The 18,117-nt window shown below is 41.4% G+C and overlaps 1 protein-coding gene and 1 pseudogene across 1 annotated transcript in view; both read left to right on the top strand.

The window, feature by feature from the left end:
* Positions 1-413: 413 nt before the first annotated feature.
* Positions 414-3,459, top strand: LOC118241995 (annotated as a pseudogene).
* Positions 3,460-10,463: 7,004 nt separating this feature from the next.
* The window catches only part of mtnr1aa (melatonin receptor 1A a), a 25,190-nt gene continuing 17,536 nt past the window's right edge, over positions 10,464-18,117 (top strand). The window contains exon 1 of the mRNA XM_026995684.2: positions 10,464-10,647. Coding sequence (XP_026851485.1) covers positions 10,464-10,647 — 184 coding nt within the window. The remainder of the gene's footprint in view (positions 10,648-18,117) is intronic.

Here is an 18,117-nt window from a genome sequence, read left to right as displayed (position 1 = left end):
GAGCAGCATTCCTAATTCCTTGTTTTCCTATTTCTGGTGTTCATATTTATTCCTCCTTCCTGCCTGTTCTTGTTTGATTGTTCCCATTATAAATGATCTGCATGTTTTTGATATGGACTGAACTTCAAAGGGTGAACATCTATATAAAAGCAGTATCACCACTAGCTCAGCTAATAAAACATGTTAGCTCATACCACACTCAACCCCTTTTAGCCATAGCTACCAATGTCCATCAGTTATGGCAGTCTGTCATTTATGCTGTCAGCATGTTAACTCTGCAGTAATTTAGGCTAAGGCTTTTTCAATTAGGTAACAATTGAAAGCCAAAGCTTGTCTAGCAAAGCTTACATAAATGTTAAAACACAAAGGAAAGTTTGACTAAAACTATCATGTTTATGTAGTTACAAAAACCTATGTATGGTAAGTACAAATTCTCATTATACTGGCAAATTTATATTTTGATCTACAATTTGCTACATATTTGACACTGAACGTTAAAAATGTATTGTATTTCGTATTGAGATGTACATGTACTCTAGTTTACTACAACACTGTGAGGTAGAAAATGTGTGAAATAATGGCGTTATGTTAAGACATGCCATATGTTAAGACAATTCATTCATGCCTCTCTCTCTCTCTCTCTCTCTCACTCAAACACACACACACACACACACACACACACACACACACACACACACACACACACACACACACACACATTGTGTATCACTAACTGAACTGTTACTGCTATTGATAAACCATGTAGGCTTAATAGGTGATTATAAATATATTTAGTCATGACTGTATTATATCCACATATTTATAAATATTTCATTTGTACACACACAAATCTCTTTTCACTGGACTTCTCAGCTGTGTAAATAGTGTGATGAAACTATATACCAAGCATGTGTGTCTATAATCATGATTTCAATAGCAGCTAAGTGTCATGACCTTTTCAAATAGTTAATCAATAACATCTTCAGTCCTTGTTGGGAAAGGATTGTGCCATTTACGGTCACATCGTGATCAAATAGCTGTAATCAATTCATGCCTCACATACTCCTTGATAAGATATAAACAGATATGCCAGATATTTATATGAACTGATAAAATGTGGAGTAACAGCTTGTTTTGCTTTCTCTTGCATATTCTTGTAAAATTGTAAAATGAAAACGTGACCATAGGTGTAGACCTAGTGCTTATAAATGTCTTCACTCATAACCGTTGTGTTTTGTCTCAGATCTCCACCTGGACAAACTGCAGGTGAATCAACCACTTATAATATTTTACACATACAATATTTTATGGTAACATCAATGGGATTCTACTTCAGAGAACATTTAACATGTATTTATTTCTCAGGAGAATATCTCCAATTGGTCTGACCAATGTCTGACCAACAGATTCGATCTGAGGTAGCCAAGTTTGAAGGAGGTGGAGGAACTTATTAAGAGAGGTCACTCAGCATCCACGGCAGGCCCTAGCGGTGTACCCTACCTGGTCTACAAGTGTTGTCCTGAACTTCTCCGGCACTTATCGAGGATCTTGAAAGTGATATGGTGAAGGGGGAGAGTCACTTACCAGTGGAGGTGTGCTGAGGGAGTTTGGATCCCAAAAGAGGAGAACTCTAGAAACATCAACCAGTCTCAGTTTCATTACTGAGTGTGAAAGGGGAGGCGTTTTTTAGCATCATCTCACGAAGACTGACCAAGTTTCTCCTCAAGAACAACTTTATTGACATCTCAGTACAGAAAGGTGGGATTCCCGGAGTTTCTGGATGTTTGGAGCACACAGGGGTAGTTACACAACTCATCAGAGAAGCCCAGAGGTGACCTAGTTGTGTTGTGGTTGGACCTGGCCAATGCTTATGGTTCCATACCACACAAGCTGCTCGAGCTAACACTTCACCACCACCATGTTCCCAGTAAGATCAAGGATCTCATCCAAGATTACTACAGTAATTTCAGGATGAAGGGCACTTCTCGGTCAATAACATCAGACTGGCATCGTCTTGGGAAAGGAATAATAACAGGCTGTACCAAGTGTTATTCTCTTTGCCCTTGCCATGAACATGGTTGTCAAGTCAGCCGAGGTGGAATGCAGAGCTCCCCTAATCAAGACTGGTGTGCGGCAGCCCCCCATTAGAGCTTTCATGGACGATCTTACCATCACAACTACATCTGTCCCAGGAAGCAGGTAGATCGTGCAAGGACTTGAGAGGCTTATCACCTGGGCAAGGATGAGCTTTAAGCCCTCTAACTCATGATCCATTGTGCTGAAGAGGGGGAAAGTGACCGACAAGCATCATTTTTTAATCTCTGGAATTGTCATTCTCAGAACAACCAGTTAAGAGCCCAGGCAAGCTATTTCACGCAAACCTGAAATATTCAGCTGCTGTCCAGAAGTCCAACAACGAGCTTGAAGCTTGACTCACCAAGGTCGACAAGTCCGCCCTGCCTGGTCGATTTAAAGCCTGGATGTACCAGCATTCTATCTTACCGAGAGTCTTGTGGCCTTCCAAAGACCCAGGTCAGCAAAGCCCAGAGACACCATCTACTCCAGGAAGAGATCTGAGCAGGCATGGAGGAAGAGCGAGTTAGCAGGGCGGTGGGACTCCGGCAACAGGGAGTGTGGACTAGGTGGGAGAACCTACTGCAGCACAGGATTTCCTGGTCAAACATCATGCAGGCAGACATCTATCATGTCCAGTTCCTGGTGCAGGTGGTTTACGACGCCCTGCCAAGCCCAGCAAACCTCCATGCTTGGGGAAAGAATGAGACACCTACCTGCCTCCTTTGCTCTGGAAGAGGCTCTTTGGAACATCTCCACATTAGCTGCCCAAAGGTACTTGCAGATGGTCGCTATAGGTGGCGTCATGACCGGGTGCTTAAGGCAGTCGCTGAGAGCATAGCCTCAGCCATCAACACCAGTAAACACCATCACGCCCAAAAGAAGGTAATCACTCTTATCAAAGAGGGAGATAAACCGCAGGCACGATCCAGAACAACAACGGACCTCCTCCACACAGCCTCCGATTGGCAATTCCAGGTTGATCTGGGAAGGCAGCTGAAGTTCCCTCAGCACATAGCCGAAACATCACTCCGCCCAGTCATGATCATCACCTCTGCCACTTCAAAACAACTGATCATGCAGGAGCTTACAGTGCCCTGGGATGAGCGCATGGAGGAAGCCAACGAGAGGAAGCATGCCAAGTACCAGGTACTGTTGATGTGCAGAGGCAGAGGCTGGAGGACGAGCTATGAGCCCAATGAAGTGGGCTGTAGAGACTTTGCAGCTTGCTCCATCTGCAGAGCTCTTAGTCGACTGGACATCTCAGGAACGGCTAAGAAGAGGGCCATACAATCTGCAACTGAAGCCGCAGAGAAAGCCACAAGATGGCTTTGGCTCAAAAGGGCTGATCTGTGGGCAGCTGCTGGGATGCAAGTCAGGGCTTGATCGACCCCGGCTGGGTCCCCTGGGCGAGGGTGTCTGATGTTGAGACCCGAAACATCTGATGACTCCAGGTTACATCACTGATGATGCGACCCAGTGCATCCATGAGATGTTTCTTGCATAACACAATATTCAAAAGCAATTCTTATATATTTAAAAGTATTTAAAATAGGCTGTGACTTATTCTTAAGAATTTTCTTAAGTAATCTTTCCTTACAATAACAAAAATATCAACCAAACTGAAATATATACCTGAGCCATGTATAGTACATCTGCAGGTCCATTACCGGATAAACTCTGCCTTTTGCTTATCACCATCTCTCTGGCCTCCACGGATGACATACGAACTCTCAGAGATTTTGGACCTCAGAAGTCTCACGTTCGGCAGAGCCTTCCCCCGGCACGGTCTTCTTTTGCTGCACTGGTTCGCGACTGAAATCGACATTGACAATCACGACATGATCTTCGATCCTTCCACAAACGACTACAGCTTCCGTGTCTACAAAAATGCTGATCGAATGCTCCCCGCCTTACCGCGCGACGGGAACAGCACTTATTACATGGCGGGAGATTTCCGTTATAGTGACGGTCGTCAGTATTTTCAGCCCTACGTTGCAACAGACGAAAGTATGAGAACTCAAACAGGGACAGGATCACAGTCCGATTAAAAAGGGACAACAGTCCCGTCCTGATACAGGTCTTCATATCCCATTACAACGGGATTGGGGAGAGAACAATTTAGAGCACACGTATCAAGTCAGCACCCTTCTCTTAAAGCAAATAGTGGCGCTCACACAGATCTCCGATTACAGGGACGTTTTCTTAATCGTTTTCAACCCAAACCTCACTCACAGCTCTCACAACTTTCACCGTCGCCGAGAGCTTGTTTACTAAGCCCGGCCTCGCGCTCTTTCTGACGTTGGCGGGCTATGACGCTGAAGGCAGGTCGCGCGCCTTAGAACAAATTTTCTGCCGGGCAAATATTAAAAGAGTCTCTTAGCAAGCACGGGCTAGCGACACTGCTGTGACACAGCGACCGACTTACGGCTTGAAATGGGAACTACAAACTCCGGGTTTGCCGATCTTATGTGGAGTGGCGTTCCCAAGAACACTGGACTTCAGAATAAACCGGGAAGAAAAGATACTTTCACAAGTTACACGCTCGGGGGTAAAGTGGTGGGTCCATTGAATCGTCTGGTCTTCAGGTCTGTGATCCTACTGACTGGCTGGGTTCGACGATCTGGAAAGGTCCCGAGCTGCAGACGCCAATCTGCAGCTGTGCACCTCCAACGGCCTGGCATGCGCTCGACTCTACATTAAAAAGTCCTTCTCCAACTGGAAGAGGGAGTTCAATCATTCCTGAATCAGTTTTTACACCAGTGCGGCACAAAATACAGACAATTATGGGACGTATCAGTGGTTGATGCATTTCAGCCTAGAGCAGCTCCCAGATGCTGATAGCGAGTCTGAATATGATGTGTATGAGTACCATTCTAAACTACACATTGCGCACAAAACTCGCTTTGTATTCGAGAAAAACGATGAAAAAGCGCGTATTGTAGCTTGGGGACAAGGAGAGAGCTAACACACACACACACACACATACACTCACACACACACACATCTATAAATACAGCTTAATCTTTTATACTAGCAGATTGTTTGGGGGGGGGGGGGGGGGGGGGGGGTTGTATTTTCCTCAGTCCATTTCTGATTTTCTTAATTATGTAATTATGCGTGCTGGAATATCTAATGAACAGTAGGCTGTGTTACTTGTTTTAGCATTTGAAACACCATACCCTTATGATACCTGTCTGATATGTTTTTATAAAGAATTTAATTTGAGCAAACCTAAAATGAAAACAAAATTAATATAATAAAGCTTTTCAAATTAGTTTTGTAGTGTTTTTATTTATTTCTGTATCATTCTAGTGAAATAATTCAGGTAGGTAATTAGACTAAGATACAAATTTATCCTAGGTAAGGCAAAAACATGAAATTCCTTGAATATGAATTATTACTAAATATATTCAACACTTTTACAAGTTATCCATTAGCATTTACTTTAAGCACTAGATGGCACCATTGTAGCACAAACTTAAAAGAGTACGTGCCTTTCATGTCCTGTTCATTCTATGTTCAGTGAATGGATGGGTTAGGTTGTATTTGTATACAGTTTGTGTACAAGTAGGTCTTCTGTTCAGTAAGATCAGTTAAGGTCGTTGGTAAACGCTGTACTGTACATTTTAATGGAAATATGAAATCTTATATGGCCAGTTTACAATAGGATAAAGATTAAGACAGAAACTACTGTGTTAATGGTAAATCAACACTGGAAAATCATTTTCAGGCTTAATCTGGAATTAAGAAACTGGACAATAGTCTTTAAATGTTTAAAAAGTCACAATCCATTTACCACAGAAGCACTGGCTGGGTGAGGCTTTGTGGACCTGTTGTAAGTGTACAAACTAAGTGTTTCATAGTAACGTCATATACTGATTTTATGACTACTTCATTCTTTATAATCTCCGACATTTTGTGTTGCGTGACATTGATTTTACTGAAAAATGTTTTGTAGCCTCCCCATATCACACTCGCACACACACCCTCCCCAGTGTAAGAATAAAATCCTTTCTTATAAGAATAAAACCTCACCTGTAAAAGTACAACATTCTCCTAGACTAAACATTTGTTAGATAATATGTGAAGCACTATGTTCAATTTTATGAAGGGCAGTATCTGAAAAACACATAATCATCACTAGAGGGCAGTATCTGAAAAACACATAATCATCACTAGAGGGCAGTATCTGAAAAACACATAATCATCACTAGAGGGCAGTATCTGAAAAACACATAATCATCACTAGAGGGCAGTATCTGAAAAACACATAATCATCACTAGAGGGCAGTATCTGAAAAACACATAATCATCACTAGAGGGCAGTATCTGAAAAACACATAATCATCACTAGAGGGCAGTATCTGAAAAACACATAATCATCACTAGAGGCCAGTATCTGAAAAACACATAGTCATCACTAGAGGGCAGTATCTGAAAAACACATAATCATCACTAGAGGGCAGTATCTGAAAAACACATAGTCATCACTAGAGGGCAGTATCTGAAAAACACATAATCATCACTAGAGGGCAGTATGTCAAACCGTTAAATAATACCAAAACCGTTTTTATAGTCGGAGATTGGGCAATATTGTAAAAGGGTAAAAAAATAAAAAAATAAATAAAAACAAAAACATTTAAGCCTATTTTATCAAGTCTATAAAACTTGCAAAACCTTAAGCAACATACAGAGGCTGCACAGATCACACACTGTAACATCATAACATTAGAAACATTCTCTGAATTTGGGAGGGGAGCAAGACTGACTGGCTGGCTGGCTGACTGTCTTCAGTGAAGAGGTAAACAATTAATGTCTTCATTTATTATATCTTTGTGAAATATTCCTTCTGCCTGTGCCTCATGTATTACTACTGAATAGAGAGGTTTTAACTGTGGCATGTTCTTCTTCTTCTTCTTCTCTCTCTCTCTCTCTCTCTCTCTCTCTCTCTCTCTCTCTCTCTCTCTCTCTCTCTCTCTCTCTCTTTCCCTCTCCCTCTTTTCCCAAATGAAGGGACCTTGCTCTGGTGTCAGCTGTTAGCTCTGTGTTAACTCTGAGTTTGACTTTAGATAAAGAGAACAGTCTTCATCCTCCACAGATAGAGACTTTTTTTTTGCCTGCTTTATGTTGCCTGCTTGCCTGTTTCTTCTGAGAAAATTTCAATAGGGCCAGTGCATCTTTGTACAATATTCCATTCATCGCACACACAGTACTGTATACAATCTAGCTTTAAATCCAGCAATTAAAGCTTTGTGCAAAATGCTGGTTTAACAAATATTCCTTTAAAAAGTCCCCAGGTAATGATCCATGGCATAACAGTAGAAATATCCTGAAACACTTCCTCCATCATGTCATATTAAATGAAAAAAAAAAAATTGTGTGACAAAATATATGTAGGCACATCTAGAAACAAAGCATGGAAGGATAATAATATTCTAAACAATTTTCTGAACAATATTCTTTTCACTTCAGACATAGGACAAAACGGCTCTAAAACCTCCTGGTATTTTTAAAAGGAACATTACATAACATCTTCTCCAGTTCTTGTTTTTATTGCATTTTATTATTTACCCGACCTCCAGTTCATCTTTGAGTTCAATAATATTCTATACCATACTCTTTAATAATATTCTATACCATACTCTTTAACAATATTCTATACCATATTTTTTAATAATATTCTATACCATACTCTTTAATAATATTCTATACCATACTCTTTAACAATATTCTATACCATATTTTTTAATAATATTCTATACCATACTCTTTAATAATATTCTATACCATACTCTTTAACAATATTCTATACCATATTTTTTAATAATATTCTATACCATACTCTTTAATAATATTCTATACCATACTCTTTAACAATATTCTATACCATATTTTTTAATAATATTCTATACCATACTCTTTAATAATATTCTATACCATACTCTTTAACAATATTCTATACCATATTTTTTAATAATATTCTATACCATACCCTTTAATAATATTCTATACCATACTCTTTAACAATATTCTATACCATATTCTTTAATAATATTCTATACCATATTTTTTAATAATATTCTATACCATACTCTTTAACAATATTCTATACCATATTCTTTAATAATATTCTATACCATACTTTTGCATTCTATTCTGTACCATATTCTTTCATTTAATAATCCTCTTTACCATATTCTTTCTACCTCCATGCCTCTGAAAATTTTAATAATTTGACAGGAATATTTCTCTCTCTCTCTCTCTCTCTCTCTCTCTCTCTCTCTCTATTTCTCTCTTTCACTCTTCTTTTCTGCTCTCTCCCTTTCTGTTTGGTTACACACGCTTCTCTCCTTCAACAGCTAACTGATTAAATCATTTCTTCTGAGCTCCTTTGGCTTGTTGCCAGCACTTTGAACCTCCTCATATCAACACTCAGGCAAGAAAACAGTGGAGCATAATGAAATCTAACAGACTGGTGAGCTAGAATCAGCCCTTCACTTCAATGAAATATATTCTAGGAGTATTATTATCAGAAATAAATACAGATGTTTTAAGTTTGGTAAAAATAAATAAATAAAATAAAATAAATAAATACATAAATAAAAAAGCTCCCACTGTGTTGAATGTGACCTTGTTTCTTTCTGAGACAGAGACCGAACAGGAAGAGACAGAATGCTGTAATGCATTATGACTTGGTCATATTACAAATGAATTATGATTAGTCAATTATGATGCCGAACTAATTTCCATCTTGGATGTAACTGATGTGTGTTTCTGGAATTAAATAGTTTCAGGCAACCAGTGTAGCTACTTTTACTTATAACCACATGTTACATAGCTCCTGAAATTATTTCACTACCTGAAAATATCAAATAACAGTAACTAATCCTGGTTAGAGATTGTTTTTACATTAGACCTGTTGCATGTCTTACTGTGTGTCTCCTACTTTGCTGACCCCAATTCCAACTGCCAAACTGTCTCTGTCAGTGTTCCTGTTACAGTGTGGAAATGGGTGCTGGGTGAACATTGCTAAGCAAGGAGAGAACGACCCCGTTATGTTGCTCTCCCAAATAGAAAGGGTGCATTACCTGGGCAGCACACAGCACAGCTGGGATTCAAACCTACCCTTCAGCAATGGGGCTGATAAATGCACTGAAGGTCAGGAATGTGGTTGAATACAATAAAAATAATCAGTCTGAATTACTGAGTGTCAAAATTCCAGAAACAAAAAGCAGAGTGTCGTGGATGCTACATCTTAGCCACAGACAGAGAACAGTTGTCATTATTAGCTCCCAACATGCTACCAGCTTACGTCAGAATTGCCGGTTATCATTGGAGCCTCTGGGGACAGCGCTGTATAAAAGTTTAATCATAATGGCAGTTGCTGCGAATGTTTTCGCCAGGCAGGCAGACAGACAGGCTGAGGGGTTTTCGCAGCAGGGGTCCTGCCTAGCGTGCGAGTGGAGTCCTGTGCTGGCGGTGGCCTACTTCGGTAAACACTCACTACGTTTTCTTTCTTTCTTTCTTTCTTAAAAAGAAAACATTGAGATGGGATGGGACATATGCTTCCCAAGATAACAAATTGCCAGGGAAGAAGGAACTGTTCAGAAATGTTTCCTCAGCGTGTGTTCACATTCATTTTTGATAAATAAATTCCCCGCCTCTGGGGAAAGCATGTTAGCCTAGAAATAATTAAGCGGGTGGTCACGTTACGTTTGTATTTCAGTTACACTTACTTTGTGGTTGTTTCTCTTGTGTACGCAGTAATGGAGACCCTTGAAAAAACTAAAATGCTCTGATAATATAAACTATGATTTAAACTATTTTAAGTTTAAAATGTAAAATTTAGAACACAGTGAAAGGCGATTTCAAATCCGTTCGTTTGTGACAAAACAGCATATGCAAGTATGAATGGTTTGTTTGCTTCTTAAAAATACCAAATGCTTGAAACGGGTACGAGAAAACGAACAGACAGTCAGTGTCTCGAAGGTATGAATGAGCGTGAGGACCACCAAGACAAGGCACTAGAATGGTGCGTGCACTGTACTTCGCTTCGTTTCCAGCAGCTGGCGATATGCGCAGCGTTCAGGCGCCTGGCCTTTAATCACGTGTTCACTATTTTGAACGTAACCGTGGATGTCACATACCAACAATGTGATGAGCATACAGGCGCGCCGGCATAAAAGTATGGATCCCGACATACGAACGCGCTGGCGGGAGTAAATAAACCTGTCCACCTTTTGGACGCACACCTCATGCGCATCATGGAGAGATGAAAAACCACCAGAGTACCTTAAGGCAGTTTGTCCGTAAATATTTGAACTAGCTACATGGAATGACCCGAGTGTCTGTTTCGCTAAGAGAGAAAGTTACGGTGAAAATATACAATGTTTATGAATGGAAGTTATGTGAACAGCTCCGCACTGGACCCCAGCGAGCAAGCTCTGACCCGACCGCCGTGGGTCACTACAACTTTGGGCGGCTTACTCATATTTACTATAGTAGTGGATATTCTCGGAAACCTTTTGGTGATTTTCTCCGTCTACAGAAACAAGAAACTTCGGAACGCAGGTGAGTGTCGCGCGAGAGATCCGGGCGCGAGCGAAAGGTACTCGCGTCCACCGGCGCACTAGCAATCGGAGAGTTGCGCCCGCCGGACACATTAATAACCGAGAAGTCGACAATAGCTGTTTAGAGCCATAAAACATGCAGGCCGCATAACGTAACTTTTATAATCTCCTTAAAAAAGGATGTAGGTTGGAGGACAAACTGGGCCTTTTGTGTAACTAGGTTGCGCTCAGGTTCAGGCACTATTGCGTTTGGTGTTCCTTACCTGCTTATAGATAAGGTGACAATGGCTCAAGCTTTTGATAAATCAGACTTCACAAATGAACAAGTCCTCGTTGACTACACGCCAAAAAGGAAATGTAGGTAAGTTTCTCCGTCGCAAAACACTGTAATCATTATACAGGTGTAGATGTTATTTGGCGCTCTTCGTGTTGTACAGTCTTGCTAGTTCAGATGTGTAGTTTTAGACAGATGCGTATGGATGGATATGCGCTTTTTACACGCGTAACAGGACAGTACGTCACTCAACGAACCGATCCGTGAATTCATCCGATTTTAGACAACGCTGTGTGTTTAACCCAACGCGACTTTCCTCACATGTATATATAGGTTTGACTTTCCTTTTAATTATTGGTTCATTTCGTCTACTCGGATATTTTCAACATTGCAGCGTCGAATTTCTCTGTAGAGGACCCGGGCGGTATTTTAGATAGCTCACTGACTGCGGACGGAAAAGCGCGCGTTCCTGCCTTTGACTGAAGTGCTGAGGGTTGTGCGTCGCGAGCCCACCGGGGACGTGGCCATTCGTTCCGGCGTCCGTCCCTTCATACCGGCACCGAGCGCAGTGAGACCAATTCTCACACATCTCCTTTCAGTCGCAGAACGTCAGATGAAGGGAAGGTGCAGTTATAAAAACCCAAAACGTAACTTTTAGAACGTGCCTCGTGTAGAAAGTTTATTATGATAAGAATAGTTGCTATTTAATTGAGCCCCGACCCACTTCGTGGAACCTGACATCATTCCTAGCTATTAAATGCGCCCGCAAAAAAGTGTTATGACCTGAAAAGGAATTTAACCGAAACACTGAATGGCAGGATCCATTTTTAAAAAGTATGGATCTCTGTATGCATACGTATTATCGGTTTGCGTTATGTTTATACGCTGCAACCTGTGGATGTTAATCCCCCTTTGGACATTTTTTTTTTTTTAAATTACCGTTGTTCCATACTGCCTTTCCAGGGATTACTGGTCTAGGACTGGCTCTCCCTTTCACAGCCATCATTATAAAAACACTACTACACAAACTACTACGTGACACTAAAACGGCTCTGTGGTCCGAGACAGAAGCGTTTAGGCGTGCAGCACGTGCGCGCGAGCGCCGTTGAAAGCTCTGGGCTGTTTTAGGGATTCGTTCCTCATTCGTTCGTTTTTTGTTTTTTTTTCCGTTAATCTCTTTTTCTCTTCCCTTCCATCGCGACTGGAGGGATGTTTTAATTGCACTTTGCTTCACTGTAATCTTGTACCTGCAAAGTAACATGTAAATATTTGCAATACGTAGCCTAGGCTATGTAATGATCGGCTGTCATGGATTTAAAAAAAAATAAATTACGGAAATAATGTTCTGCCGTCTGGATTTAACCTGTTGGGGTCAACAGAAGGAATCCTCTAGCATCATTTCATTCATCCTCGTGCATTCATTCATGCTAAGAAGACAATGCCAATTCTTATCGAGTATAGCTCCGTGATCTTTAATCTAAGAAAACATCTTATCAAAATGCAATGTAGAGGCAGTAATTGCTGTAATAGCTGCTATTGATTTAGGATGCGCAGTCATGTCTAGCAGCGCCTGCAACAGTCTCTGCGCTGGAGATCCTCTTCAGTAGGATGTTTGCTTCCTCTGATTGGCTACTGAACAGGAAGCAGATTCAGACGAAGGCATTTAATAGTGCACCTGCGTGTGAAGTGAACTCAAACCACAGACAGTTGTTGAAGTTGGTACTGGCGTGGGAAGGACACTGAGAAGACCAATCGCTAGAGTGGTTTATGACCGTACCAACCCGTCGCAAAGCCTCAATTTGGACTGAGGTGTTTTTATCGGTACAGCTGTCAGCATAGCTATTGGTCACGCTACCCCCTTTTTCTGCCAAATGGGTATGGAGATGGAGATTGTGTTTGTGTGAGTGCGCATGTGCGTGTGTGTGTGTCTGAGAGTGAGCATGTGAGTGTGTCTTTGTGTGGAAATTTGAAATGCCATTTGTGTGAACATTCACCCTGAAAGGCGGTGTGATTCTACAGATGGGTTGTGATCTAGGATGACTCTCCCCCTTGCTCTCCCTGGCTCTTTCTTCCCCGTTCTCTCTCCGTGTTAGCACTAGGTCTTGCTAGCAGGACAAAAGTTGAGTAACACTGTCCTGGAGGGTCTCTGGACCAGTGACCTCGGCGAGCTCACTGAACAGTCTTGCAGGGGGAGAGACTGGATGTCTCACGGCTGATGTCCCTCTTAAAGCTATTCGTGGAATTACATGTTTGCTTATGTGGTGTTTTTTCATAAATTACCAAAAGGGTGTAATGATTTCAGTATAGTATCCAAAATGGAGAGCATTTGAACACTGTATCATAATTTAAAAAATCATGTTCATGTTTCTATTCAAGGCATGTTTTTACAAAAATTGCTTCAGTGCCTAAAAATTAAAACGGAAATTGTCAGAAAAATTCCAGCTTCAAATGTTACAAACGTATCTTATATTGACAAATATAAAAAAGCAATTTTCATTAAAAAAACAAAACAAAACAAAAACAAAACACACTTTAAAGGAAACATGACTATTGATACTCCCCAGGGTCTCTTTCAAGGGGTTTATGGTATTATGGCATAAAACGTTTTCTAAGAGGCAGTTCAAGTATTTTTATTATTTATGAACTGCGTGATTTTTTGAGATTATTGTCCAGGTACATGTTAATATTTTGTTTCTACAATAAAATAGAATTTTCTGATCTGAACCCGTCTGTGTAACTGTAGATTCTCTCTTTTTTTTTTCTTCTAAAATAAAAGAGGATCTTCATCAGTCACCAGAATCATGAGCTGAAAATGTGTGTTGTTACACCTTTAATAGTTTTTCCAGAGCAGCTTTACTGAAATCCAGGGTCGCGATCCTTATTCCTCTGGGTAGTGTCAGATACTAAAGTTATATACTCACTGATGAAGCTTGCCAAGTAGGATAAAAAACAATGATCATACATGGTAAGCTTGTGGTCTATGTTAAAAATATTTAATATTTACACAGACATATATGTATGCAGTCCTTTGCTTGGGTATATACAAGGGGGGCATACTTAAGTAAACTATTTCTATGATACTTCTCCAACAGACATTTCACCAGTTAGCAAGGATAGGGCAGATAACATGCCACATCCCTGCTTGGCCAGCATGGGGAGGAAGGAGCCAATCTCAGTACGGTGGTTCTGATTGGGTCCTGCTCCATCCTCCTTCCACTGGAGGGTTTAATAAGAGCAAAGGGCAGCCGGTCTGAAGCACTGGATGACAGGCTGCTGGTGCCCTAGCAAGGCCAAAGGCTCTGGTGGAGTGTGTCCCAGCATGCTTTGCACCAAGTGATGAACCAACCACAGTGCTAAGCAAATGTATGGAAGCAGTAGATATATTTTTTGGTTACTTGAAAAACGTAAGCTTAACAGCAGGCAAATTAAAGGAAATTATTGAAGGTATATAATCCATTTTAGAGGTTTTTTTTCTTTCATTCTATACACTGACCCATTTCTATAGTTTAACATTTTATTTGGAGTGGCACTTAAAATAGACTGGAATGGACAAGATAAAAAAAACTATGATTTTGGAGAGAGAGAGAGAGAGAGAGAGAGAGAGAGAGAGAGAGAGAAATAGAAATAGCAAAGCTAGACAATAAAACATGAGGTGCTTTCCTATATAGCCACACTTCTAGCTATTTGACCTTTTCCAAGCATGCACAATTCAGTGCCTTGGGCGATATTTGCTCTTTAATACTGAATTGAGACCAGCTTCTCCACCTCAAATACCATCATGTTATTATAAGATGATGATTAGTGCTGATCTCAAATCAGCCTCCTATAAGCTCCGATAGGTCACCTTAATGAGGCATGGCAGGACTTGGATCAGGTCAATACTTAAAGGTCTTAGTAGTCAGACTCCATACTCTGTGTGTGGGGGGGTGGGGGGTGTCCTACCTGAACAAAAGGTCAAAAGCAGGAGATTCTGCAGCACTAGATTAAAAAAGTTCTTCCTGAGTTTGTTGATGTATGTACATGTGTTTGATCCTTTTTGGGGCTTAATGTTTTATGCCATAATGGCAGGCTGTGGGATTTTTTTCTTTTGACGAGTTGCTCTTTTTCATCTCTGTTGACATGAACAAATCCATCATGGTTTAATTAATTTTAGGCCAACTGGGATTGTGTGTGACCCTGATTCGCTGACCCCTGCTGTGATCAGATGTGTGTGTACATGCAGGTGTGTGTGTGTACCAGGTGTGTACCATTACAGGAGCACAGTTAAGCTTTACTGTTCCAAACCTCATTAAGTCAATCTTTTACAAAGTTCTAAAACTTGTTTTAAAACATGCTATGTAAATAATAATGCAGATTATTATTATTGTTATTATTATTATTTTAGTAGTAAAGCAGCCCATCAAACCATATGACTACTATATCAAGCAGATCAACAGTAGTACATTATGTAGACACTGACAAATGTATTTAATCAATTAATCAAGAGGCCCAACATCCTGTGCAACAACTGTATGTGTCTGGACCACTTGAGAGGACAGTGGACCTGTCAATCAATCCAACTACCCTCCCATTAGCCTGAGCTCATCAATGGGTGTGCAAGGGGGGAAACTGGGTTCTTCTATCATATATATGACCCTCCCATAAACCATTCTCATTGGTTATGTGTGATGCACAGCATGCATTTCAGGAAGGGTATTGTTAAGAGGGGGCCATAGGGTTGGGGACAGTCTAACAGTTCACATTGGTACCATCGGGTGGAGTTGGCCATCAAAGGTATTTAATGTACTCCAAGCTAGTTCCTGGAGTACAGATTTTTTGCATCTGCTGGATGTTCTGTGAGTAACACCCCACCCCCCATTAAATGAACTTCGTTACCTAATCACACGTCGTGCTGGTCAATTCTGAGAGTGGACGAGGAGCTGGTCTGTACATTAAGTACTGGTAGTTGAGGAAGGCCACAGTTTCGGTTGTCTGTGCTCTTTGATGTCTCCCCAGATTTAGTATACTTAAATGTTAGTATACTTAATATAGGAGACACATTTATGTAATGGTCACCTCATAAAGTCAGGGCTAGGACCAGCTATGATAGGGCTAGGGTTAGGGCTAGCTATGTTAGGACCTTTGGCCCCAACTAGATGGATAGCAAGCTAGCAAACCTAGTACTTGAGTCCTAGAGAGATAACATTTATATCAGTGTTAGTGGGCTAGGGGCTCTTTGGGTGGCTAGCAGGTATTAATAACCACCTGGATCACCTAGTCACCTTGCCTAATGAGTCACTTGACCTTTCATACAGACCTATCAATAAGCCCTGAATTGAGTAGTCCATGGGTAGCGTTTCATTCTGTATGCATTTTAATATCTTTTACATGAAGATATTTCATGTGTTTTGTATACTTGAGCTGCTGTAGTACAGAGAACAAACACCATAGTTTCAACTTAACTTTATATCTTAACTTTACAACTTAACTTTGCACTTTTAACTTTCATAGTCTTGAGGCCTGAAGATAGTATTCTAATTTATTCTATTATTCTTCATCATACTCTTATGTTAGTGCCAAACTAATGTAGGTTTCCTTGTGCGCGTCACTCAGTCCCCACAAGTAATCCAAACTGCAGCAGCAGGTCTTATTTTAAGCATTCCTGCAGCTCCTACATCACTGTAGCGCTGCATTCCCTCCTCTGTATCAGTGTTTGTCTGCATGCCCGGTGCTGGATGGTATTCTGTTCTGGGTGTTGTCCTCTCTCCATTCCTTGAGCCTGATTCAGTCCCCCAGGGCGCTGAGGTTTCTGGTTGAGAGTACGCTGCGCACGACTGGCTGCCGTTCTCATGGGCGTGTGACTGGAGGTAAAACCTGTGTGTTAGTTATAAAGCGGCCCTGGGTTCCTTGAAAGGTGCTATATAAAAACAACTTTACTCATTCATTCAACACGGAGGGAAGGTCAGCATCCAGGTTGAGCTCCGACACCCAGCTGGTGGTGTGGTCTTCCCGTGGTGGTTCAAAGAGCCGAGTACCTTGGTGTATTTAAATGCTGGCTGAAGTCTTGCATGTTCCAAGAGCATTAAATGATGCACTTATTTATTTATTTATTTATTTAATCTTACACTCATACTTGGATTTGTATTCTCCATGGGGTCTGCGTGGTGAGTGGATGGGGTCTGCATGGTGAGTGGATGGGGTCTGCGTGGTGAGTGGATGGGGTCTGTGTGGTGAGTGGATGGGGTCTGCGTGGTGAGTGGATGGGGTCTGCGTGGTGAGTGGATGGGGTCTGTGTGGTGAGTGGATGGGGTCTCCGTGGTGAGTGGATGGATGTTGCCAGAGCTGGAGGCTGAATTCTGCTGGTGGGATTGATCTTGGAGGTTCACAGTGAAGTGTGTGTGTGTGTGTGTGTGTGTGTGTGTGTGTGTGTGTAAAGCAACGTGTCCAGCTGTTATGGACACAGTGTAGTTTGGATGCATTAAGGTACAGGATGCTCTGTAGACTAGAGACTGGAAAGAGTGATTGTGTTTTTGTGAAAGGGGTAGGGTGTGTTTTTATGTAGACATTACAGTTGTGTGTGTGTGTGTGTGTGTGTGTGTGTGTGTGAGTGAGTGTGAGTGAGTGTGAGAGAGAGACCTGTAAAACAGTGAGGATGAGGAGGAATGAAGAGGAAGCACTATATACCTGCTGCAGCCTGCTCTTCAATAGAGATGCATCTGTCACTCTCACTCTGTCACACACACACACACACACACACACACACACACACACACACACACACACACACACACACACACACACACACACACACACACACACACCAGCCCTCTTTCTATTTTCTCCTTGTGACCTTGCCCTTCTTCCATTTTGTTTAATCATTTGTGTCTTGTTCCTTACCAACCCATCTCTCCCATTCAGTCTTTCTCTCTTCTTTGCTCACTCTCTCTCTTTTTCTCCATCCCTCTCTCCCTCCCTCATCCACTCTCTCCCCCCTTCCACTCTCTCTCCATGTTCCAGTCTAGTCTCATTTTGTGTGACATGTTGGTCTGTGTGCATTCAGACTGCCCCACTGCTGTTAACTTGCCCAAATGTGCGCACACACACACACACACACACACACATGCACACACACACACACACACACACACACACACACACACACACACACACACACACACACACACACACACACACACTCACATGCACACACACTCACAT

This window comes from Electrophorus electricus, chromosome 9 (genome assembly GCF_013358815.1).
Source record: "Electrophorus electricus isolate fEleEle1 chromosome 9, fEleEle1.pri, whole genome shotgun sequence".
Lineage (NCBI taxonomy): Eukaryota > Metazoa > Chordata > Actinopteri > Gymnotiformes > Gymnotidae > Electrophorus > Electrophorus electricus.
The sequence above is the reverse complement of the archived record's forward strand: the minus strand, read 5'-3'. Positions and strand labels throughout refer to the sequence as shown.